Consider the following 23,091-nt stretch of genomic DNA (forward strand, 5'->3'; position numbering starts at 1 on the left):
TGTCCTGAATGATATTGCAGGAACAGATGCAGGACATTTACATATCCTTCCATAACCCATTGTATGGGCTGGAAGAGATTGTAAACTACAATGTAAACTATAATCCATGCTGTGTAGTAGTGCTCCAAAATGTATTCATCAAAGGCAGTGAATATACCACACTAATGAAAGAAGTTGTTGATGTGGGAAAAGTGGGGGGTGTGGGGAGTGGGGCATGAGGAATCTCCTATATTTTTTAATATAACATTTTGTGCAATCTATATATCTTTTAAAAATTAATAAAAATTATATTTAAAAGAAGATATCTTGCTTGGCAGGTTTTCTCTTTCTGTACCTTAAATATATCATACCATTTGGCCTTTTCAACTCCATGGTTTCTTACTGAGCTTTGCTTGTATGTGATGCATTGCCTTTCTCTTTCTCCTTTCAGAATCCTCTCCTTATATCTGACATTTGACATTTTGAGTAGTTGGTGTCTCTGAGTAAGTCTACTGAGATTTATTCTATTTGGAGTGCATTGTCCTTCTTGGATATTATCATTTATTTCTTTCATAAAGGTTGGGAAATTTTCAGTTACATACCTCAGATATTCTTTTTGCCCCTTTCCCAGTCTCTTGTCCTTCTGGGACACCTATAACATTTTGTTTATGCATTTTGCCCTGTCATTCTATTCCCAAGGAACCTGTTCAATTCATTCCTGTCTTTTCCTTTTCTGTTTTCCTGTCTTTTCAAGTTCAGCTGCTCTGTCTTCTAATCACTAATTCTGTCCTCTGTCAATTCAAATATGCTGTTAAATGCCTCTTATGTATTTTTCTTTTGAGGCACTAAGGACTGTGGAATGAACCCAGGGCTTCAAATGCAGGAAGCTAGTGCTTAATCAATTAGCCATAATGTCTTCACTCAGTTGGCTTTTTCATTTGTTTTGCTTGTTTATTTTATTTTTTTATGTAAGGCACCAGGAACTGAACCCAAGAATCCACATGTGGGAGGTGTGTGCTCAACTGCTTGAGCCACATCCACTCCCCTTATGTATTTTTAATCTCACCCTTTCTGTCTTTCATTCCCACTGCTCTGTTGTTACTTTTCTTTGCAGGCTTTCAACTTGTTCCATATGCTTACTAGTGTCTTTGAAATATCTTTCATCTGCTTAGTCATAGTTTCCTTCAAGTTTCTGAATTGATTAAGGGGATTTGTGTTACCATCATTGATTAGTTGTCTTAAATACTTAAATTAGCTTCTCAACAGGATTTTGACTTGTTCCTTTGGTTGGGCTATATCTTCCTGATTATTTCTATGACTTGTAATTTTTTGCTCATGTCTAGGCATTTGATTATGTTGGTGAATTTACTCAAATGGCCAATCTCTTTTTTGCATAGTTGTTTTGTTTCTTGGCTTCTTTTTATTTTGATTCAACTTATTCTAAGTCTTTAAAATTGCCAAGCTTAAGTTATCAAAACAAGGGCAGGGATTCACTAATGGGGCATACATCAGATTCAAGAGGTCAGAGATTCCAAAAAGCTTTTCCCTTCTTACAATTTCCCATCCTGCCAGCAGACAGTGCTCTTCAGATTATCTTTCCATGGAAAGCAATGCTAAGTACAAAATCACATCAAAATTATTTATACATCTCTTCTTGGTCTTTTGGCTGAGATCATGTGTAATATCTGTTCTTATCAGTTTAATATCTGATAATCCTTTATTTGAAGACAATATATTAAATGGAATTTTAGAATGGGATATAAACTAGGAGCTTGCACTTTCCACTCCACACATCAACCTGGTATTACAGTATCTCCAGGGACAGTGCACCCAAAAATCAATTATAGGCATGCAGTTTGTCTTGGCAAAGTTATGCTCTGGCTTATAAAACAAGTTATTTGCTTCCAATATACAAAGAAGGAACAGATAAGGGATACATATTTCCATTACCATACAGAGAAAATGAAAGGAAAACGGCATCACTGGTCCCAAACAGTTTCAAAAACCTGCAAGGGGAAAGACGCAGGACATTATATATCCTGTCATAACCCATTGAATGGACTAGGAGAGAGTGTAAACTACATTGTAAACTATAATCCATGCTGTGTAGCAGTGTTCCAAATATATTCATCAAATCCAATGAATGTACCACACTAATGAAAGAAATTGTTGATGTGGGAAAAGTGGGGGTTGTGGGACATATGGGAACCTCCTATATTTTTAATGTAACATTTTGTGTGATCTATGTATCTTTTAAAAATAAATAAAAAATATATTTTAAAAAACCTGCAGGGAAGCGGACTTGGCCCAAAAGATAGGGTGTCTGTCTACCACATGGGAGGTCTGCAGTTCAAACCCTGGGCTTCCTTGACCCCATATGAAGCTGGCCCATGCACAGTGCTGATGCGCATATGGAGAGCCCTGCCACATAGGGGAGCCTCATGCACAAGGAGTGAACCCTGTAAGGAGAGCGGCCCAGTGCAAAAGAAAGTGCAGCCTGCCCAGGAATGGTGCCGCACACATGGAGAACTGACACAAGATGATGCAACAAAAAGAGACACAGATTCCTGTGCCACTGACAACAACAAAAGTGGACAAAAGAAGAACACACAGCAAATCAACACAGAGAACAGACAACTGGGGCAGGGGGGAAGGGGAGAGAAATCAATTAAAAAAATAAATCTTTAAAAAAACAAACAGACCTGCAGGGCATAGTCCATTAGATTTCAAAGTCTGAGAGTCATCTATAGAATGATGTCTTCTCCTCAGGGCCTCATGAGGCCCACCCCTTCCATGAGCTTGACCAATGGTTACATTCTCATTTACATACTGTCCTCTGGGGGCTTGTTTTCTGGAAGCTTGGAATTTCCCAGACCACCAATTTCTGATTTCTTTGTGCTCAGCAGTTCAGTTCTTAGTTTCTTTCTTTCCTCTCATGTTTTGTAATAAGCTTTATTTTATTTTTATTTTTATTTTTTCTCCCCTCCCCCCCAGTTGTCTGCTCTCTGTGTCCATTCACTGCATGTTCTTCTGTGACAACTTCTATCCTTATCACTGTCATCAGTCATCAGGAGTCTGTTTTTCTTTTTGTTGCATCATCTTGTGTCAGCTCTCTGTGTGTGTGGCACCATTCCTGGGCAGGCTGCACTATTCCTTTGTGCTGGGCACCTCTCCTCACAGGGCACACTCCCCATGCATGGGTCTCCCCCTTGTGGGGGACACCCCTGTGTGGCACGGCACTCCCTGCATACATCAGCACTGACCCACTGACCCACATGAGTCAAGGAGGCCTGGGGTTCAAACCGCAGACTTCTCATGTGGTAGGTGGATGCCCTCTCCACTGGGCCAAGTCTGTCTCCCTGTAATAAGCTTTAAAGAGAAGCTAAGCTGAATTTTCCACAGTTATTTTGGAAATCTCCTCAGCTAAATGTCCAAGCTCATCATTTTCAAATTCTGCCTTCCATCTAACATCAGGAGTCAATGTTGCCAAGTTTTCTTCAACTTTAAAACAAGATTTACCTTTCCTCCAATTTCCAGTAATAGTTTCACCATTTCCACTAAGTTCTTAACATCTTTAACATACATATTTTTACCAACAGTCTTTTCAAGGAAATCTAAGCATTTTCTATCAGGTATCTCACAATTCCTCCAAAAAAAAAAAAAAAGCCCTTATGCATTTATAAAGTCTTTCCAACATCTTTGGTAATTGCAAACAGTGACATCCCACTCTCCTGGCATCAAATTCTGTTTTAGTATGCCAAAAGCCTTCTAATTCAAAGTTCCAGAAATGGGCTGGCTTTTATTAAGGAAATCTACTTAGGATAACATTTTACAATTCTCAGGCCAGGAAATGTCCAAAGCAAAGCATCATCCAAAGAGTTTTCTCACCAAAGTAGCTATGGTTTATCCTGTTGTCCATCCACATGGAATCCAGATGTCAACTAATTTCTGTCATGGTCTCTACCTTCACCTCCAGACTCACCATCTCTTGAATCCCAGCTCTTGGAGCCCAGCTTTAAGCAATCAGACATACAGGTTATCTCTTTCCAGGCCTCCTGAATCAGTCTCAGCTGCTCACCTTGCTTCAGGAGTTCAGCTGCAAGTTATCAGGCATATGCCTCATCTTTCCAGGAACCTCAGCTATTTGAGCCTCTCATGGGCTTCTCTCTTTGCAGTTGAGCTATGGATAAAACTTGAGTCCTTTCTCTCACATTCTAGAATCAGATATGGTGGCTACTTTTTCTTGTTTGCTTCTCTCTCTGTGTCTCCATTTTTATCAGTCCCACAAGAGGGTGGAGACTCAACCTCAGTTTTGCCTCATTGAAATAGTCCATTCAAAAGGGTCACACACACACAGGAATGGATTAGTTTCCTTTGAAGCCTCATAAAAGAGCTTCAAACTGTTAGAGGAATGAATGAGCAAAGAAACAATAACAATCAGAACAGTAGGAGCTGCACCAACAAAAATCTTCAGGGGAAAAGTCAGAGTCCAGATAGGCTACAATATGTCATCTAAAATGAAACATTTTTCAGTGGTGGACTTGGCCCAGTGGTTAGGGCATCCGTCTACCACATGGGAGGTCTGCGGTTCAAACCCCAAGGCCTCCTTGACCCTTGTGGAGCTGGCCCACGTGCAGTGGTGATGCGCGCAAGGAGTGCCCTGCCACACAGGGGTGTCCCTGTGCAGGGAAGCCCCACGCTCAAGGAGTGCACCCCATAAGGTGAGCTGCCCAGCACAAAAGAAAGTGCAGCCAGCCTAGGAATGGTGCTGCACACATGGAGAGCTGACACAACAAGATGACACAATGAAAAGAAACACAGATTCCCATACCGCTGATGAAAACAGAAGCAGACAAAGAAGACGCAGCAAATAGAACAGACAACGGGGAGTGGGGAGGGGAGGAGAGAAATAAATAAATAAATCTTTTTAAAAAATGAAAAATTTTCAAAACAAATGAAGTGGCCCATACACATGAAAAACATAGTCAATAGAAATTGTCTCCTAGTATCCTCAGACTTGGAATTAGCAGACAAAGTGTTCAAATGAGTGATTATAAATATGTTCAAGAAATGAAAGTAAATTATGTTTAAGTAATGAAAGTAGGGCTACAATGAAGGAACAAGATAAAACTCTCAAAAAGAAGATATAAATTATATAAAAAGGACTAATTGAAATTTTCATATTAAATGAAAAGCAATTATGGATATGCAAAATCTAGTAGCAAAGCTGTAGTTCAAGATGGCAAAAGAATTAAATCAGTGTACTTGAAGCTAGATCAATTTAAATTATTCTCAGTATCACTAGGAACAAATCAAATGAACAGAGCCTCAGAAACCCATAATATAACATTAACTATACCAAAATATGTATAATGGGACACACAGAAGTAATGATGGAAAAAGTCATAAAATATATTTAAAGAATTAATGACTAAAATTCCATAAATGTGTTGAAAAATATTAATCTACACATCCAAACCTCAACTAACCCAAATAGGATAAGTATAAAGAGCTATACACATCAGAGTCAAACTGTGAATGCCAAAGAAAAAGAAAAAATCTTTAAAAAAGTAAGGGAAAAGAATACTTCACATAGAGGGAAGCATAAATATGATTAATGGCTGGATGCCACAATGAAATGGGCTGACATATCCAAAGTTCTGAAAGAAATGTCTAGGCCAAGAGTTGTATATCCAGCACAGCTCTCCTTCAAAAAAGGAAAATGAAATAAAGACAATTCCAGATAAACAAAGACTAAGAGAATTTGTTGGTAGCACACATTCCTTACAAAAAATACTCAATGAAGTATTTTAGGCTGAAAAGCAATTACTCCAGACTTTGATTCAAATCCTTAGGGATAAATGTAATCCACCAAATAATAATAATGTGGGTTGAAATAATAGACTCTTTAGTTATATATTTTCTTATTTAATATTTTCTTTAAAATACATGAGATTCCGTAAAACAATAATTATAACATGGGTTTGAGGTTTTTAACATCTATAGATGTAACATATGTCAATATGAGCAAACAATAAAGGAGAAAAAAGGCATATTGAAGCAAAGTTTTTAATTTTTTGCATTAAATAAACAATCTGAAGTCGATTGTGATAAATTAAGATGCATATTGCAATCCTTAGATTACAATACCTATAAGATAATGTCAAATATGCATTTTACAAAGATCATCCTAGCAGCAGTGAAGTGGATAAATTTGAAGTCTATTCTAAAGGAAAAGAAACCAATTGGAAGGTCATGTCATATATCCACGTTTAAGCAATGAAAGATTAGGGCAAGAGAAAAAATAAGCAGGGTTAAATTAGGAAAATCTATTTAGGGAGTATAATTGACAGGTCTCCATTACTAATTACATGTAAGGGTAAAAGAGGGAGGTGTCACAAATCCTTCCAGTTTTCTGGCTTCAACAATAGTGGTAAAATTCTTTGTGACCAGAAAGAGGGGCAGAACTTTGGGGGAAGAGTTACCCATAATATTCCTGTTGAAAATTCAGATATGATATGATATGAAGCTCAGGAGAGTGTTCTGGACTAGGTGTGAAAACTTGTCACTCACTGGCAGATTGATTGAATTTAAACCATAGTTTTGAATGAAGTCACTCATATAAAGGGCAGGGGAATGGGCAGGAACTTGAATTTTGTGGAACTTTAGCATATAAAGGGCAAATACAGATAGAGCTGGCTGTGAAAGAATAAACAGAGAATTAGGAGGGATAGCAGAAAGGATATCATCAACTAGGTGGGAGAATACTATCAAATCAACATAAAATCCCAGAAAATCAGAAAAAAATAAGGTCAAGAGTTATAAGAAAAGGAAAATGTCCATTAAATTTGAGAATTTGAACATAACTGGCAACTTTAACTGAGCAATTTCAGTGGAGTGGTTGGCTAAAGTGGAGTGAGCCAAATGAAGGTGATTTAAATTAGAGACTGGGACATAGGGACAGGGAATGCACCTGACTCTTCCAAGAAGCTTAACTCTGATAAGAGAGAGGTCAGTTGACTTAGTTTTAGATGAGACATAGTGGGGAGGCCATGCTTATGTGCCAAAGGAAAGCCAGAGATAAGGACTAGGTGACTTCACAGGGAATGGAGCAAGATTGTTGAGGAGGCAGGATGGCAGGTGTCATGGAATATATCCACTGCAAATGGCCCAGCAAAATTTTCTTAAACTTGTTTCTTGTTTATTAATCAATCATATCATAATGATATGGACTGTGTGTGGGGGGCTGTATGTTTCTTCATAAATAACCTGGGCTGTGTGCATAAGCTAAATATGTTAAATTAAGCTTAGCTGGAACTAGTGTGAGAGGTATGTGTTAATTCAAACTTACATGGAGAGTATGTTCATTAAGGCCTATCTGATACTCAGATAAAACATTTGAAACTCTAAGAAACTAATAAAAAGTCCTTTTGCATATAAATACCACTGTTTGACTCCCAAATCCTACATCCTCTGTATAAAAGAAATCTAAAGATCCTATTCAGGGCTCAGGTTTTTGAACAGGAAAGTTCCCGAGCCCAGCTGGTTGTTAATAAATTTTTCTTCCCAAAATTATTACTGAGTCATGGCCTTCCTTACATGATCATTGAATCTCTCTGCTTCCACATTTCTTGGGGGCTCATCCAGAATTGCAATGAAGGCCAGAGATGGCAGCACTTCACTACTCCTTTAGCATATCTCCAAGGAAGCTGGGAGGGCTCAGGCAAACTCCAAATCTGGGTGCTCCTGGGGAGCCTGATCAGCTTCCAAAGAAGGCCATAGTACCTCTGAAAATTCAGGGGGAAGCCATCTTCTCCAGGTCTGAAAGAAAAGAGAAAAAGCCTGATGTTTAAGTTTGGCTAACTAGCATCTAGTTCTGGTTCTGCCTCCGCTAAGATAGTGACGGTTTGATTATAGTGAAAAAGGACATTGATGGATTTAAGTCCCAATGCATCCTGAAAAATTGGTCTGGATTTGGAAAGTCTTGATTACAGAAGAATGAATTGGTTTTTGTAATAAAGTTTTATCTGAATATGTGTTAAACCGTGGAAAAGTTTAACCAGAAATAAGTCTTTGTTTTGGTACTGGATTGCAAATGAGCTTGTTTTGTAAACAGCAAGAGTAAGCAAAAAGTCCTGTTTAAAGTTTGGTGTTGGACAAGTTCCCCCTCCCTAGGGTTGCAATTGTTGGTGGACTGTCGCTCAGGAGTGGCCATGCTAGAGGGATGAAAATTATGGGTCAGATTGATGGGCTTTGTGCTTCTGTCTGTGTTTATTCAATGCCAGCATGTGTTTTCATGCCTTCAGATGGTAGTGTTAGATTGTGTGAAATTGTAAACTTTGGTTGGGCAGGAGCCCCTCCCCTGCCATTAACAAAGGTGTAGAATAATTGTATTTTATAAAGCAGACCACAGAGTCTGAAGGTGCATGCACTCTGCTCTCTGGCTTCTGAATCCATTCCTGCTCTTGTGTGCTGCTCTCACCATTTGCTGGGGCTGAGGAAGTCTCCATGCCCATGCCCATGCCACATGCCCAGGCTTATTAAGTCTGGCCCCAGTCAGAATGACTGAGTCATGGAACAGTGGCTTAAATCATAGACCTGCCAAGACAGAGATCCCCCCGGGAGAGCACCAGGCCCTGTGAAGCTTCTTCAAGCCATTTTAGCAGCCATTGTCATGGGATTTGCCTGCCATTGCCTTCTCCCTCCCCTTCCCCTGAAGGGGTGCATGGCAATGGCAAAGAGCTGAGGGTTTACAGCTTACAGCAGGTCCACATCTTTGCAAGCCACATTCCTGTCTAACCATACCCAACTGCCTGGGAGCAGGGAGGAGGAAAGGTGCTGGGCAAAGCCAAAATGAATGTAGGGGAAGTTCCTTCCCCAGGGTGGTCACAGGTCAGAATTCCTTTGCAAAATTAACCTTTACCCATGTTTTACCTTTCTACTTCCTGCTACCAAATTTCTTTTTGCAGGATTGTGTTAAAATGCTGTTAAAAACTGTAAAACTTGTAAAGTACCTTTATCTAGCAAAAAGGCTATTGACTCAGAAACCAAAGCCTGTTAGCTAAAACAATGAACATCTAATCACTTAGTGGACCTTTAATGGTTGGTTTAACTGGAAAACTATCAGACAAAGTCATAAAAAACCGTGAAGGAAAAAAATACAAGTCAGCTTGGCAACTTCATATTAAAGTTTAGTCAGCCTGTCTTCCAGGTCTAAAACTGCCCCAAGAATGCAAAGGAATAAAATTCTTTTGTTTTAATCTGTGCTTAATTTTGTGTTCAACTTTAAAATCTATTTAACCTAGTCAGTTTGCCTATGCCTAGAAAATCAAATTTAAAGTTCACATGTTACAAGTTGGATGACAGTAAAAGGTAACCTAGAAATGAATCTTTGTATGCCAATACTGTCTTGCTGATAAATTTAATACATAATTTCTGAGTGAAATTTATTTAATTGCTGGAAGAGGTGGAAAAACTGCACAGAATTGTTACTAATAAAATTATTTTAACTGCATAATTAATAAATAAAGGTACCCAAATTAATTTAAGTAAAAAATTTCTAGAAACTAAGAATTAAAATCATTGTATAAGTACCTTTATACATATATATAAAACAAATAACTGAAATTATTACAGCAGAGTAAATATAGCTTAAATTTCAGCTATTGTAATAGTAATCTTAAACTAATTTACTTTTATTTATGACTACTTCAAGTTTATTTAGTGATTACTTTACTAATAGTAATTATAACTTAAATTTACCTTTAATTATAATTATTTTATAACTAACTTTATCTATCCCTAGACTGCAATTATTGTGATAGTAATCATAAACTGAATTTGTTTTTGCTTATGATTACTGCCAGTCTGGGCTCACTCCTTACCTCTGCTTATGGTTCTAAAGCAAAAAATTGTATCATAGCATTGGAAACATTTTGGTTATAAGCATTAATTTAAAAAGCCACAAAGGGGGAAACCACAAATCCCTAATCTGTAAAAGCCAGCAAAAGAGAGCCTCCAGGAAAATCTTTCTTTGATTTGTAAAATACCAGGTTAATAAGTTAACATTATATGTATTAGATCTTTAAAACAATAAAACACAGTAAGTTCATGTTTAATAAAATTAAGTTTAAAAATGTAAATCCTCCCTCTCCTAAACACATAAAGTAAAATCCATTAGTAGCCAATTATAATTTAAAGTAAATTAACCAGTGTATGTAATTATGTTTAGGTATAAAAAATTTGTGAGAACATCTTCCAAATTAAAGCATTTAAATGGGTAGTTCTAAAAAGCCATTATTAATTAAAAAATCTAAATTGGTTTTAATAAAAAATAACTTTGTAACAATAAAACCTGTCTGAAAGTCACCTCAATATGCATATTCAAGTCATGACAGTAAAAGTTACCTTGATTCCATTGGGAATCTTCAGTTTTCATTTTAAAAATAAAAAGTTATTTTTCCCTCTACTACCAAAATAAAATACCTGTGTAATTAACATCTTCATGGTAAAAATGTAAAAATAACAAGCAAAGTACTGAAAGTTCATTTAATATATAGAACATTGCTTTAAAAGTGTTTAAAAAATGTATAAAAATCAAGAGATAAACTTCAACATTGTCAAAATCTCTTGTGCATTCAAAACAGGTGTGCAAAACATGCAGGGTACTTCTCCATGTGAGTTATTGGCTAGTTTGGTTACTGACCCCTAAAACAATAATAGTATCTACTACATCTCTGGTCATGCTCCTGAAATGGATGAAAACTACTTTGCAGTTTCAAGCTCCTGCAATAGCCAGCAGTGGCTAAGTATAGTCAAATGTACAATAAATACCATCTCCAAACTGGCACTGTTTCATAATGCCAGAGTGTGCTACATAACAGCCCAGTAAAATCTACTCCCTAGTTTTCTCTAGGGTCAATGGTGCTGCAGCTTTTGTGAAAAATATATAAAATGGAGCAGCAAATACCAGTATACAGTAAGTAGAACTTAAACACAATTGGCACTATAGCTTGCTCTCATGGAAAAATAACTGCATAGTATTGCAAACCTGAAACTTAAAGCTATCAATTGCAACTCAAAAAGGACTCATGCATTGAGTAGTGCATTCGTTAATATTAAGTACTTTATCTATATCCTATTTTAAATATATGTCTGATAACTATGGTAATGCTTCTAGTAAATCATATACCGAAAACATCAAACATGTTAAAGGTCCCAATCAACTTCATTTTCTGAATATTTAATAAACATGTCTATAAAATTAAAAAGTAGCCACCTTGCCTGAAAGCAATGGGGCCAACAACCCTTTTAATTAAAAGGCCATCAAACTTAAGGGCAAATTGTCACATCCTTCTCCCCACACTAGGTTAAAGATGTGCTTGAGCCCAATGCCACCAGGTAATTGGTTAATTAATACCAGGCTCAATTATTAAAAATGCCCAAGGTACAAAGAAGGGTGTATCAAACTCTCAACCTAGGTTTCCCTCCTTCCCCTTATTCCAGCACCTGTACTACTACTTAAAGTTCCACAGTGTACCCAGGGTAAACAAACCAGGGTAGCTAGCATAAAGTTCACCTTAAAAACTATGCATAGCTTATTAAAATGCTCAAATTTACCTGCCATGAGCAGTGCAATAAAAGTCCTTCCTGAACTTCACCAAGGCACTCATCTAGGAAAAAATGCCCTAACCAGCTTAACCAAATGGATATTCAAATAAAACCAAAGCCTGGTTAAAATAGTCAGAAAATTTTTTATCAGGAGTTATTCAATTAAAGCCAAAATATAAAACCTTTATTCTGTAGTTCTGATCACTCCCACAGGTATTAAAGCTAAAGAAATGTCCAGCTTCATGTGCTAATCCTGAATAAAGTCAGCTACCCAAAAGTACCAGTTCACCAGAAGCACCTGATGAAACACACGAGTGCCAGTCATTGAACAGCCTAGGATGCATCTTCAAAAAATAAAGTTAAGTGCCCAATACCATTGCCTATTACAATTTCTCTCTAGGGCTAGCCAAGAACATAAAAAAGTGATATATATATATACTGTTCTCCACCAACTTTAAAAAAGGTGCCATCCTTGCAGGTGCCTAGCCTTTTGTACTTCTGTAATCCAGTGTCCTCTTAAGGAAACCATGTATTCCAAAAGTTCTAATTAAGTTTGTTTCTTTCAAAATGGGCATCTTGCTAACCATATGAAAACTTCATCCATCTTCATACAGAATTTCAGATCCATTTTCCTCCAGTTGAAATAAAATAACAGTTTTTACACCTTGTCGGGTAGGGACTACAGCCTATGACCAGCAGGAAGTAGCTACAGAAAAAAGATCATCTCTCTTCAGCACCCCTTTAAAATTAAAGGTGTAAACTCTCTAAAGGGAAAAATAAAGCAAGCTTATAAAATAAGGATTAATGAATGACTCTGGAGCCTGGCAAAAAATCCACATGAGCACTGGTAACCCCCAGGATGGCTGCTGGAAGACTCCCACCCCCAAGATTCTTCTATCCAGACAAAAACTTCTTCTGAGAACAGGAAAAAAGCCCTGGATATTGCCCAGAGGCTTCATCTTTGGGCTCTCACTGGGAAATTATTAAGTAGGGTGATCAATCAAAACAACATACAGACTCCCACCTCCTAACTCCAACACTAGTGATGCCAAAGCTTAACAAATTAAGCTGGCATTAAGGGGGAAATGATATAGGCTGTGGGGGGGTTTCTTCAAAAATAACCTGGGCTGTGTGTGTAAGCTAAATATGTTAATTCAAGCTTACCTGGAATGTGAAAGATATATGTGAGAGGTGTGTGTTAATTCAAATTTACCTAGAGAGTATGTGTTAATTCAAGACCTATCTGATACTCAGATAAAATACTTGAAACTCTAAGAAACTAATAAAAAGTCCTTTTGCATATAAACACGACTGTTTTGACTCCCAACTCCTGCATCCTCTGTAGAAAAGAAACCGAAAGATCCTATTCGGGACTCAGATTTTTGACCTGGAAAGTTCCTGAGCCCACCTGGTCATTAATAAATTTTCCTTCCCAAAATTATTACTGAGTTCTGGCCTTCCATACGTGATCATTGAATCTCTCTGTTTCCACAACACTAAGACACAACTTTAGGATTGATTCAGTAAAATCATGAGGGAACACGTTTTACATATTATTTCATTCCCTCCTCTAAAATGTTGGACAGTTATTTCACAAAAGTATTCTTATACATAATAAACAATGTGCTACTGCTTACAGGAAATACAAGGTGAAGCTAATTTTGGCCTTCACAATATAGACTGAATGCTGGACTCCAGCCTTATCTGCTTCTGTTTCCAACACAGCTCATCTCTACAGTGCTGTATTCACTTGTCCACAAACTACCTGGCTCATCCTGATTCTTCTGCCCTGCTTCCACCCCATCACACTTATTCCCCCTTTACATATAGGGATGGTGTGAATGAAACCCAAACCTGCTGCAGCCCACAAGGCTCCCTGAGAACTTCCTTTTATCTACATTTCCTTTTGCTTATTCAACCTTCTTCCCACACTCAGTTTTGTTCCTTCAAAGGCTAAGTGCTTTTGCCACCTCATGGTATTGTCCTTGCTGCAACTTTTGCCTGGAGTGACTTCTTCGTAGTACTTTTCATGGCTGGTTCCTTTTCATCTTTCAGGTCTCAGTCTGAATATCATGTCATTGCTCAGAGAAAAGTAGATTGATGTAAAGTATATCCCTACCTCATTATTAGTGATTATAAAAGCCTTTTAAATTCCTATCCAGAATGATTATAATCTATATTTGTTTTACCCAGTTATTTGTTTATTGTCCTCCTTTTACCCCAAGTTTCCTGAGGGTAGGAACCTGATCTGTTTTGATTCCATTTCACATCCAGAATCTAGTACAATGCTTGAAAATTACTTTGAAAATACATTCCAAATTATTTTGGAATAATGGATGGATGAATAAATGAATGAAGAAACAGGGCCTTCACTACTTTATAAGCCATCTTAAATTCCAAGTCTATAATGAATTGTAATAGTATTATATGTAATAGTGCTTATATTGTTCCATTTCTTACATAAATAAACTCACTTAATGAGGCCCAGATTTCACCTTCCCTAATACATACTCTTTATATTCCAGGTCACTTATTTTGTATTTAATCATGTTTGTGTCTTCCTTTTTTTTCCTTATGGTAACATATGTACCATAAAATTGGCCATTTTAACTATAAGTTTATAATTCAGTGCCATTGGTCACTTTTACAATGTCTTGCTGACATCATCACCTTCCGTTATCAAAAATTCTCATCTCCCAAGCCAGAAATTCTTTCCACATTAACCAGTAGCTCTCTATTTCCCCTTAAACTGGCCCCTGGTAACCTCTAATCTACTTCCTATATCTATGAATTTTCTTTTCCAGATATTTCATATACATGTAATCATACAATATTTGTCCTGTGGATTTGGCTTATTTCATTTAGCATGTTTTCAAAGTTCATCCATGTTACATTATGTATCATAATTACATTCAGTTTTATGGCTGAATATAATTTCATTGTGCTAATATACCAAATTTCATAACTTGTTGTTGCCTTCAGGTTCTTCTCAGGCATGGTATTCTATATATCACTTTGTATACCCAATTTTATGACTTTTTGGGTCACTTGTTAAGTGGGCTTGGGTAGCACACTAAAATGAGGAATATATTTCCTTGAAAATCTATAGATGTCAACTAGGCCTTATGCCTCCTTTGCGGCTGTAGAAAGGACCAGATATAACCACTTACCCTTCATTTTAAAAGGGATATCTTGTTGTCCCACAGCACAGCATGTCTAGAAATTTCTGAAGTGAAAGGAAGCTCCCTGAATTTTGTTGGATTTATTTCCCATCTTCTGATATGAAAGTATCTTACCAATAAGACTATAGTAGTTGCTACAGTTCCATCACTCAATCCGGTCAGTATAAGGCCATCAGTGTAATGGACCAGTGTGGTGTATTATGGAAAAGTGATCATATTCTTATGGACTAGATTATGAGAATAGGCTAGTGAGGTAATTTGTTCCTGAGGCAGGACTTAAAGTTAATTGCTGTACTTGCCAGCTGAAAAAAAAAAACTGTTTCTTGTGGTTTTTACTAACAGGTATCAGGGGAAATTTGCCAAATAAATAGCTACATACCAGGTACTGGTGGATGTGTTGTTTGCTCAAGCAGTGAAACCACATCTGGAACAGCAGCTGTAATTGGAGTAACCACCTGGTTAAGTATATGATAATCCATTGTCATGATTCAAGATCCTTTGGGCCAAATAGGACAGTTGAATGGGGATTTAGTGGGAATCACTACTGCTAAATCCTTCAAGTCCTTGATGATGGTACTAATCTCTGCAATCCTTTCAGAAATGTGACATTACTTTTGATTTACCAGTAACTAAGTAGAGTCAGTTCTAGTGGCTTTCACTAGGCCTTGTCTAACATAATATCCCTCATGCAATGGATCAGGGAATGAAAGGGGATTTTGCTACTTGTTGAGTATTAAAACTGGGGAATTAACCACAAAATTGGTTTGGGGACTCACTGGACCCACTGTGAGATGTACCTGAGCTAAAACTCCATTGATCACCTGACCTCCATATGCCCCTACTCAGACTGATGGACCACAGTGATGATTAGGGTCTCCTGGAATTTGTGTCAGTTCAGAGTCATTGTCCAGGAATTGCTGAAGTGTATGATCATTTCCTTTTCCCCAAATTACAGTCATCCTTGTAAAAAGCCACAGATGCCTTTGGGGAAAGCTGGGAGGAATAATAATAGCATGAATTTTTAGCAGTGGGAAGTGTCCTTCCCCAAGGGGACCCAGCTTACCCTTCATTCAGGGTTCTGAGTCTCTTAAGCTCCCTCAAGTCTGGGAATTGAGTGAGGGGCTATGACTCTGTGGCTCTTTTTAATTCAAGTTAGACTTTTGCTCACTTGGCCTAGAACTTGTCTACTTATATGGATCACATAAGAATTTTGTACACTGTTTATTTTTCACTTCTAAGTACCTCATGTTCAACTAGCCTGTGCCATAATTCTCTGTGAGTCAGTGTTCTGACTGCTGTTTTGACTCTGCTGTCCCTTACAGTCACTATGCCCCCATGTGCTGGGCAATTAAGCACCACCACTAGACTCCTGCCAACATAGGTTCTGATCATCCTCATTGTATTTAAGGATAAAATACAGTGTCAGCAGTTCCCACTGTAGTATCTGACCTACAGAAAAGAGTAACTACAGAGCCCTTCAGGGTATATGGTGCTCCAATCACATATTCATTTCTCACAGTTGTGAAAGTAATGTCCTCTAGGCATTTCTGGGTGAGTAAGCATGTCTTACATGATAAATGCTATCTAACATTCCAATTTTCCTAAGTCTTTGTACCTCTTCACCAACATTGTATCAGGGAAGTTCTGGCATTTCCACTTCATCTAGTGTAGATCAGGCTTTGCTCCATGTTTCAACTTAAAAAAAGCCATAGAGCCCTTTTACAAAAATGTATTTTTATTAGAGAATTTGTGAACTTACAAAACAATTATTTGCATGAGAGGAATTCCTAAACAACACTCCTCCACCAACACCCTACATCGTTGTGGAATATTTGTTAAAGATTATGAGATAAAGTCAGCAGACTCTTACCACTAAGTATGGTTTATAGCACACATTTGGTAAATATTTTCTGCACCCTTCATTATTAATACAGTACATCTTTGGCATTGATGCAAGAATATTACATTATTGCTGCTAACTATAGACCATAGGTTACATTAACTGTATCTTTCCTATGCTTCTCAACATCCTTACCACCTTACAACAGTGGTTTACTTTTGCTCTAGTTCATAGAAGGCCATTTTGCATTTGTACTATTAACCACAATTCTCATCCACCTCTAGGTACATTGTTATTCAGTCCCTAGATTATTCTCAAGCTTTCTTTCAATTGAGAGTTTACATCCCTAGACTACCTTTTTCAGCCACAATTCCATTTATAAATCAAGTACATTACTTCTACTATTATAATGTGTTACAATCAACTCTATTGATTTCTACACTTTTATAGTCAAGTTATAACTTTTATATATATTAAGAATCAGTATCCCTTCTCTGCCCTCTTCCTATCTCCTAAATATCTATACTTTAGGTTTTAACTCCAAGTGTTTATTTTTCATATTTAGTTCATTTTAGTAAGACAATGTAATATTTGTTCTTTTTGACTGGCTTATTTTACTCAGCATAATGTATTCAAGGGTCATCCATGTTATCACATGTGCCCCAATTTCATTTGTTCTTACAGCAGCATATTCTTACATCATATGTATATACATTCTGTTTATACACTCATTAGTTGTTTCCATCCTTTGGCAATTGTGAATAACAATGCTATGGGCATCAGTGTGCAAATGTCTGTTCACATCACAGTTTTCAGTTCTTCTGGATATATTCCTAGAAGAGGAATTCCTGGATCATATTGCAGTTCTATGTTTAGCTTCCTGAGGAGCCACCAAACTGTCTTCCACAAAGGCTGCACGATTTTACATTTCCAAAAATAGTAATGCAGTGTTTCTATTTATCTATATCCTCTCCATCATTTATTGTTTTCTTTTTTTTTAGTAATGGCCATTCTATGTAGTGTGAGATGATATCTCATTGTCATTTTCACTTGTATTTCACTAATAGCTAATGATATTAAACTTTTTTTTCATGTGCTTTTTCACCATTTGTATTTTCTCTTTGGAGAAATGTCTAAGACTTTTTCTGATTTTTAAATTGGATTCCTTGTTTTCTTATTTTTGAGTTGTATGGTCTCATTACATAGCATGGAAATCAAATCGTATTGATATGTGGTTTCCAAGCAGTTTCTCACATTGAGTGGGGGGTCTTTATGCATTCTTTTCTTTTCTTCCCCTCCCTCTTCCCCTCCCCCACCCTGCTGTTTTTGCTGTTTGTGTCCATACACTGTGTGATCTTCTGTATCTATTTCTCTTTTTATCTTCTCTTCTCAACTTTCTCCTCTAGGATTTACCAGGATTCAATCCTGGGGAATTCTGATGTGGTGAGAACTCTGATGTGTCAATTGCACCACCTCAGTTCCAGCTGTGCTTCACCTTGTCTATCCTCTCCATCTCTCTTTTATTGTGTTATGATCTTACTGTGTGACTCACTTGCATGGGCACTGACTCACCGTGTGGATACTCAGCTTGTTGCATGGGTACTCAGCTTGCCATGCAGGCACTGGCTTGCTGTGTGGGCACCGGCTCATCATGTGGATACTCAGCTCAATGCATGGGCACTGGCTCACAGTGTAGGCACTGACTCACCACATGGGCACTCAAATGGGCACTCAGCTCACCACAAGGGCACTTGTGTGGGCATGCTGCTAACTGCACAGGTATTCAGCTCACCATGTGGGCATTCACATGAGCACTCAGCTCACCATGCAGGCACTCAGCTCACCATGTGAGCACTTGGCTCTCTATGTGGGCATTTGGCTCACCACATGAGCACTGGCTCACCACACAGGCATACTTTCTCTTCTTCTTTCTCACCAGGAGGCCCCAGGGATTGACTGGATCCTCCTATATGGTAAGCAGAGGCCTTATCACTTGAGCTACATCTGCTTCCCCTTTATAATTTCTTGATGAATTCCTTTGAATCACAAATGTCTTTTTGAGGAGATCCTAATTATCCATGTTTTTTTTCTTTGCTTATGCTTTTGGTGTAAGGTTTAAGAATCCACCACCAACCACCAGGACTTGAAGATTTCCCTGCACTTTTATCTAGGAGTTTTATTGTCCTTTTATATTTAGGTCTTTGAATCATTTTGAGTTAAATTTTGTATAAGGTATGAGATAGGGGTCCTCTTTCTTTCTTTTGGATATGGAGATCCAGTTTTCACAGCACTATTTGTTGAACAGACTTCTGCCCCAAAAGCTTGTGAAAAATCACATGATCACAGATGTGATGGTCTGTTTCTGAACCATCGTTTGGTTCCATTGGTCGATGTGTCTATCTTTATGCCAGAACCAGTCTGTTTTTCCTACAATAACTAGGTAATATGATTTATAGTCTGGAGGTGAGAATCCTCCAACTTATATCCCTGCCTTCTTAACTCCATGGTCTCTGATGAGAAATTAGCACTTAATCTTATTGAATATCCTTTGTGTGTGATGCATTATTTTTCTCTTGCTCTTCTCAGAATTCTCTTTGTCTTTGGCATTTGGCATTCTGATTAAGTATGTATCTTAGAGTAGGTCTATTCAGATTTATTCAGATGGGAGTATATTGTGTTTCTTGGACATGAAATCTATGTTCTTAAATAAAATTGGGAAACTTTCTACCATTATTTATTCAAATATTCTTTCTCTGCCATTTACCTTTGCATCTCTTTCTGGGACACCCATAACACATATGCTTGAGTGTCTCTTGCCATCATTTAGTTCCCTGGGACCTGGTTCAATTTTTTCAATTCTTTTCTTGATCTGTTTTATGTATGTTCTGTTTCACAGACTATGTCTTCAAGCTCACTCATCCTTTCTTCTGCATCCTCAAATCTGTTGTTATGTGCCTTCAGTGTTCTTTTGTTTTGAGTTACCAGGACTGGAGTTTCAAACTGAGACCTTGGATGTGGGATGCTGACACTGAACCACTGAGCCACTTTGGCTTCCCTGGGTTGGTCCCTTCGTTTACTTGTTGTGTTTCAGGAAGCACTGGGAACCAAACTAAGGACTGGGAAGCAAACACTCAAGTGCTTGAGCCACATCTGCTCCCTTCCAGTGTATTTTTAATTTTATTTATTATGTCTTCCATTCCAATAAGATCTGTTATTTTTCTATGTATGCTTTCAAATTCTTCTTTGTGTGCATCCAGTGTCTTTTTAATAGTCTTGATCTCTTTGGCCATCTCACTGAATTTATTAAGATCTGTTGAACATCTAGGATTAGTTGTCTCAAATCTTTTATGTCATTTGGAAGCTTATCTTGTTCCTTTGACTGGGTGATATCTACCTGTTTCTTGGTATGGATTGTAATTTTTTATTGGTGTCTTGGCATCTGGCTTACTAGATGCATTTATTCTGAATGCATTTTCTCCCTTTAGCTTATTGTTTTCTTGCCCTTTTTCCCTTGCTGTTTGTGTAGTAGGAGCCAAGTATGTAGTTGGTACCATAAGCTGTGGAGGCTGGAGAGGTCCTTGTTGCCCCAGAAACTGATGAAGCTTCTTCCACCCTTCTCCCTTTCCAAGGATAGGCACAGAGCTGCAGCCATGTGTAGCAATTCAAGCTGTGCAGTCCAAGACCATCTGTGGTTGTCCAGAGAGATGGATGAACTTTCATACCCCTTTCTCCACTACCTGGGGCATGGATGTAACTGCATGTATGGGCTGAAAACTAAACATACAGGTCAATACTGCCTGCAGTTTTCCAGGTAGATGGATGTAGCACACAGGCACTCTTTCTTCCCTTTTAGAGATGGGGTTGGAGTCTCTGGAGTGCCAAAAATCTAACCTGAGGGGGCTGAAATCACTGTAGTTGCCATGAGATGTGGAGAAAGCATTGTCCCTTCTGCTTTTTTTCAGGGGTGTGAATGGAACCACAGGTGCCCTACAAACAAATCTATGTGGGCTGAAAGCACCTAAAGTTGTCCAGATAGGCTGAGGGAACACAAATCCCCTCTTATCCTATTGGGGGATAAGGGTGAAGCCTCAGGCACCCAACAGTCCATACTATGCAGGTCAAAAATATTAGCAGTTTCCTGGAGAATCTGAAGAAACACCTCTCTCCTCCTGTTCTATTGGGGGATGAGGGAGGTAGCAGTTACCCAACAATCCAGTCTGTGCAGGCTGAAAATAACTGCAGTACTAGGGAAACAGTACTCCCCCCCTTATCCTAATGGGAGGTTAAGGTGGAGACACAGGATCCAAACAGTCCAGTCTATGCAGGCTGAATGCATCTGCAGTTGGCCAAAGAGGCTGAGGAAACACCACTTTCCTACTATCCTATTGGGGGATGGTGATGGAATCACATGTGTCCAACTATTCTGTCTGTGCTGGCCCTTAGAGTCATTTCTAAGCACTCACAGAACACTGAATGAAGAAACTATGTTTAGTGTCCTGTGTCAATAAATTCAAGCTTATTCAAGTTTATGTTCCTTCCACCATTATTCCACTTTAATATCCATTTCCACACATATTCCCTTGACTTCTGCCTATATAAATTGGAAAAATTATGCAGTTCTTTTGGAGTATAGCACACCTTATCTTGGAACACATTTTGTACCTTCTTTCAGGTCTTTTTGAGATTTCAGCCTAACTATAGACCTGGAAGCAAAGGGGGGGGGGGGTTGTGGGGATGAGTCATGAAAGAAATTAGTAGTTTCTTGTGAGTCAGTTTTTTTCAGGGTTGATCTGGTGAAACAGGATAATCTTTGCCTGAGACTTGAGGGTTATATCCTCAGGGCAGTCAAGTTAAGGTTTATCAAGCAAAACCTAGTGGAGTAACTTGTTTCCAAGAAAACATTTTTTAGTCCTTTACTGTGGATGTGGGCCTATTATAAATAGGGCCTTTAATACTGTTCATTCAGTTAGGTTGTGGCCCAACTGAATCAGGTGAATTTTAATCCAGGCTACTGGAGTCATTCATAATCAGAGGAAAAGTCAGATGGAGAGAGAGTTCACAAGGAGGAGCCAATCTTGAAGAAAAGGGAACTGGAAAGACACCTGTGTATTGTCATGTGGAATAAAAGCCAAGAGACCACAAAATCTTATTGCACATATAATTGTGTGCACAGATTCCCACCTATAAATACTCAACTTTAATTTATCCATTCAGTTTACAAAGATTTACTGCATAATGTCTACATGTCAGATGCTATGCCAGATGCTCTTGAAAATGAAATGACTAGAAGTTCCCACAATGTTTGGAGAGAAACAGGGCCAAGATAACTAAAAATTGTTTTAGTTATCTTTTTGCTGTATAGCAAAAGAATCCCAAATGTAGAGGTTTAAAACATTATTCACTGCACTCATGAGTTTTCAGATTGGCAATCTGGTCCATGCACAACTGCACTCAACTGGACATCCTAACGTATCTGCAATCCACTCTCATGTCAGCAGGTGGCTTCCAGAATAAATATGGAAGCTTGAATGATGCAGAGAACAATGGATTTTTACCTGAGTGCACTCCTAAACCTCCCGGATAGGTGATCTCAGAGGCCCTAAGCTCAGTCCTTTTTTTTTGAGGAAGTCATAATGCAGTTCCAGAGGCCCCAAAGGACTTAAGGACATTCACAATAACATTTCCTGAGTCTCAGGGTCAATAGATGAATAAAAGTGGCCCAGGTTCCACTTTTGAGTGTTGGCACTTCTAGGAACCAGATCACAAAATCCCATTCTACTGGACATCTGTGATGTATGTGTCCTTTGGAGGAGTCACCATACATTTGTTGATTCAACAAATGTATATCAAGTACCAAGTATGTGTCATACACTGTCATATTTTTGGTAACTGTAAAGATCAATTAGACATGGCCTTTACCCTCAAGTTGCTACAGTCTATTTGGAGGAGACAGATTTGTGACTAAAAATCTCCTATCCACCATGATTAGTGCCACAATGGGGATAATTGGATGCTCTGAAAACATTAAGCAGGAAAATAACCTAGTTAGGACATGCTCAGAAAGCTGTGACCTAAGTATAACAATAACAGCAGACATTCATGTCTTATTCTGTACCAGGCACTCACTGTTTTCAGTGTTCACACATAATAGGCTATTTTGTCCCATGTAAAACATTGTGCAATTGATAGAGTACTCCATATTTTACAGGTGAGGGAAGTAAGGCATGGAAAGTTCAGTGGAAATATCTATGATCTCATGACTAGAAAGGGGTGGAGCTGGGACTGAAATTCAGGAGCTCAACTCTCTTAAACATCATGTATCTCTAAGTCAGGATGAGCCAGAGAAGGGTAGGGGAGAGAAAGCATTCTAGTCAGAGGGAATAGCTTGTAGGAAGACTCAGAGACAAAGGGAAACGAGAGTGGTTCTGAGTGGACATTTTGTGACCAGGAATGAAGAAAGAGGTTTCAACCAGAGTCAAA

At 38.2% G+C, this 23,091-nt stretch overlaps 1 protein-coding gene and 1 non-coding gene across 2 annotated transcripts in view; one reads left to right on the plus strand and one right to left on the minus strand.

Moving 5' to 3' along the window:
• The first annotated feature begins 1,625 nt into the window (after window positions 1-1,625).
• LOC111762153 (U2 spliceosomal RNA) lies at window positions 1,626-1,814 on the plus strand. The gene has a single exon (XR_002795339.1). It is a non-coding gene; the product is annotated as a U2 spliceosomal RNA (small nuclear RNA).
• Window positions 1,815-5,886: 4,072 nt separating this feature from the next.
• Window positions 5,887-23,091, minus strand: part of LOC101415337 (zinc finger protein 709-like) — a 196,515-nt gene continuing 179,310 nt past the window's right edge. Inside the window, exons 5-6 of the mRNA XM_023586309.3 lie at window positions 15,151-15,207; window positions 5,887-7,800 (exon numbers count right to left, since the gene is read on the minus strand). Of these exons, the coding sequence (XP_023442077.1) occupies window positions 7,775-7,800; window positions 15,151-15,207 (83 nt within the window). The 3' untranslated portion in view covers window positions 5,887-7,774. The remainder of the gene's footprint in view (window positions 7,801-15,150; window positions 15,208-23,091) is intronic.

This window comes from Dasypus novemcinctus, chromosome 14 (genome assembly GCF_030445035.2).
Source record: "Dasypus novemcinctus isolate mDasNov1 chromosome 14, mDasNov1.1.hap2, whole genome shotgun sequence".
Lineage (NCBI taxonomy): Eukaryota > Metazoa > Chordata > Mammalia > Cingulata > Dasypodidae > Dasypus > Dasypus novemcinctus.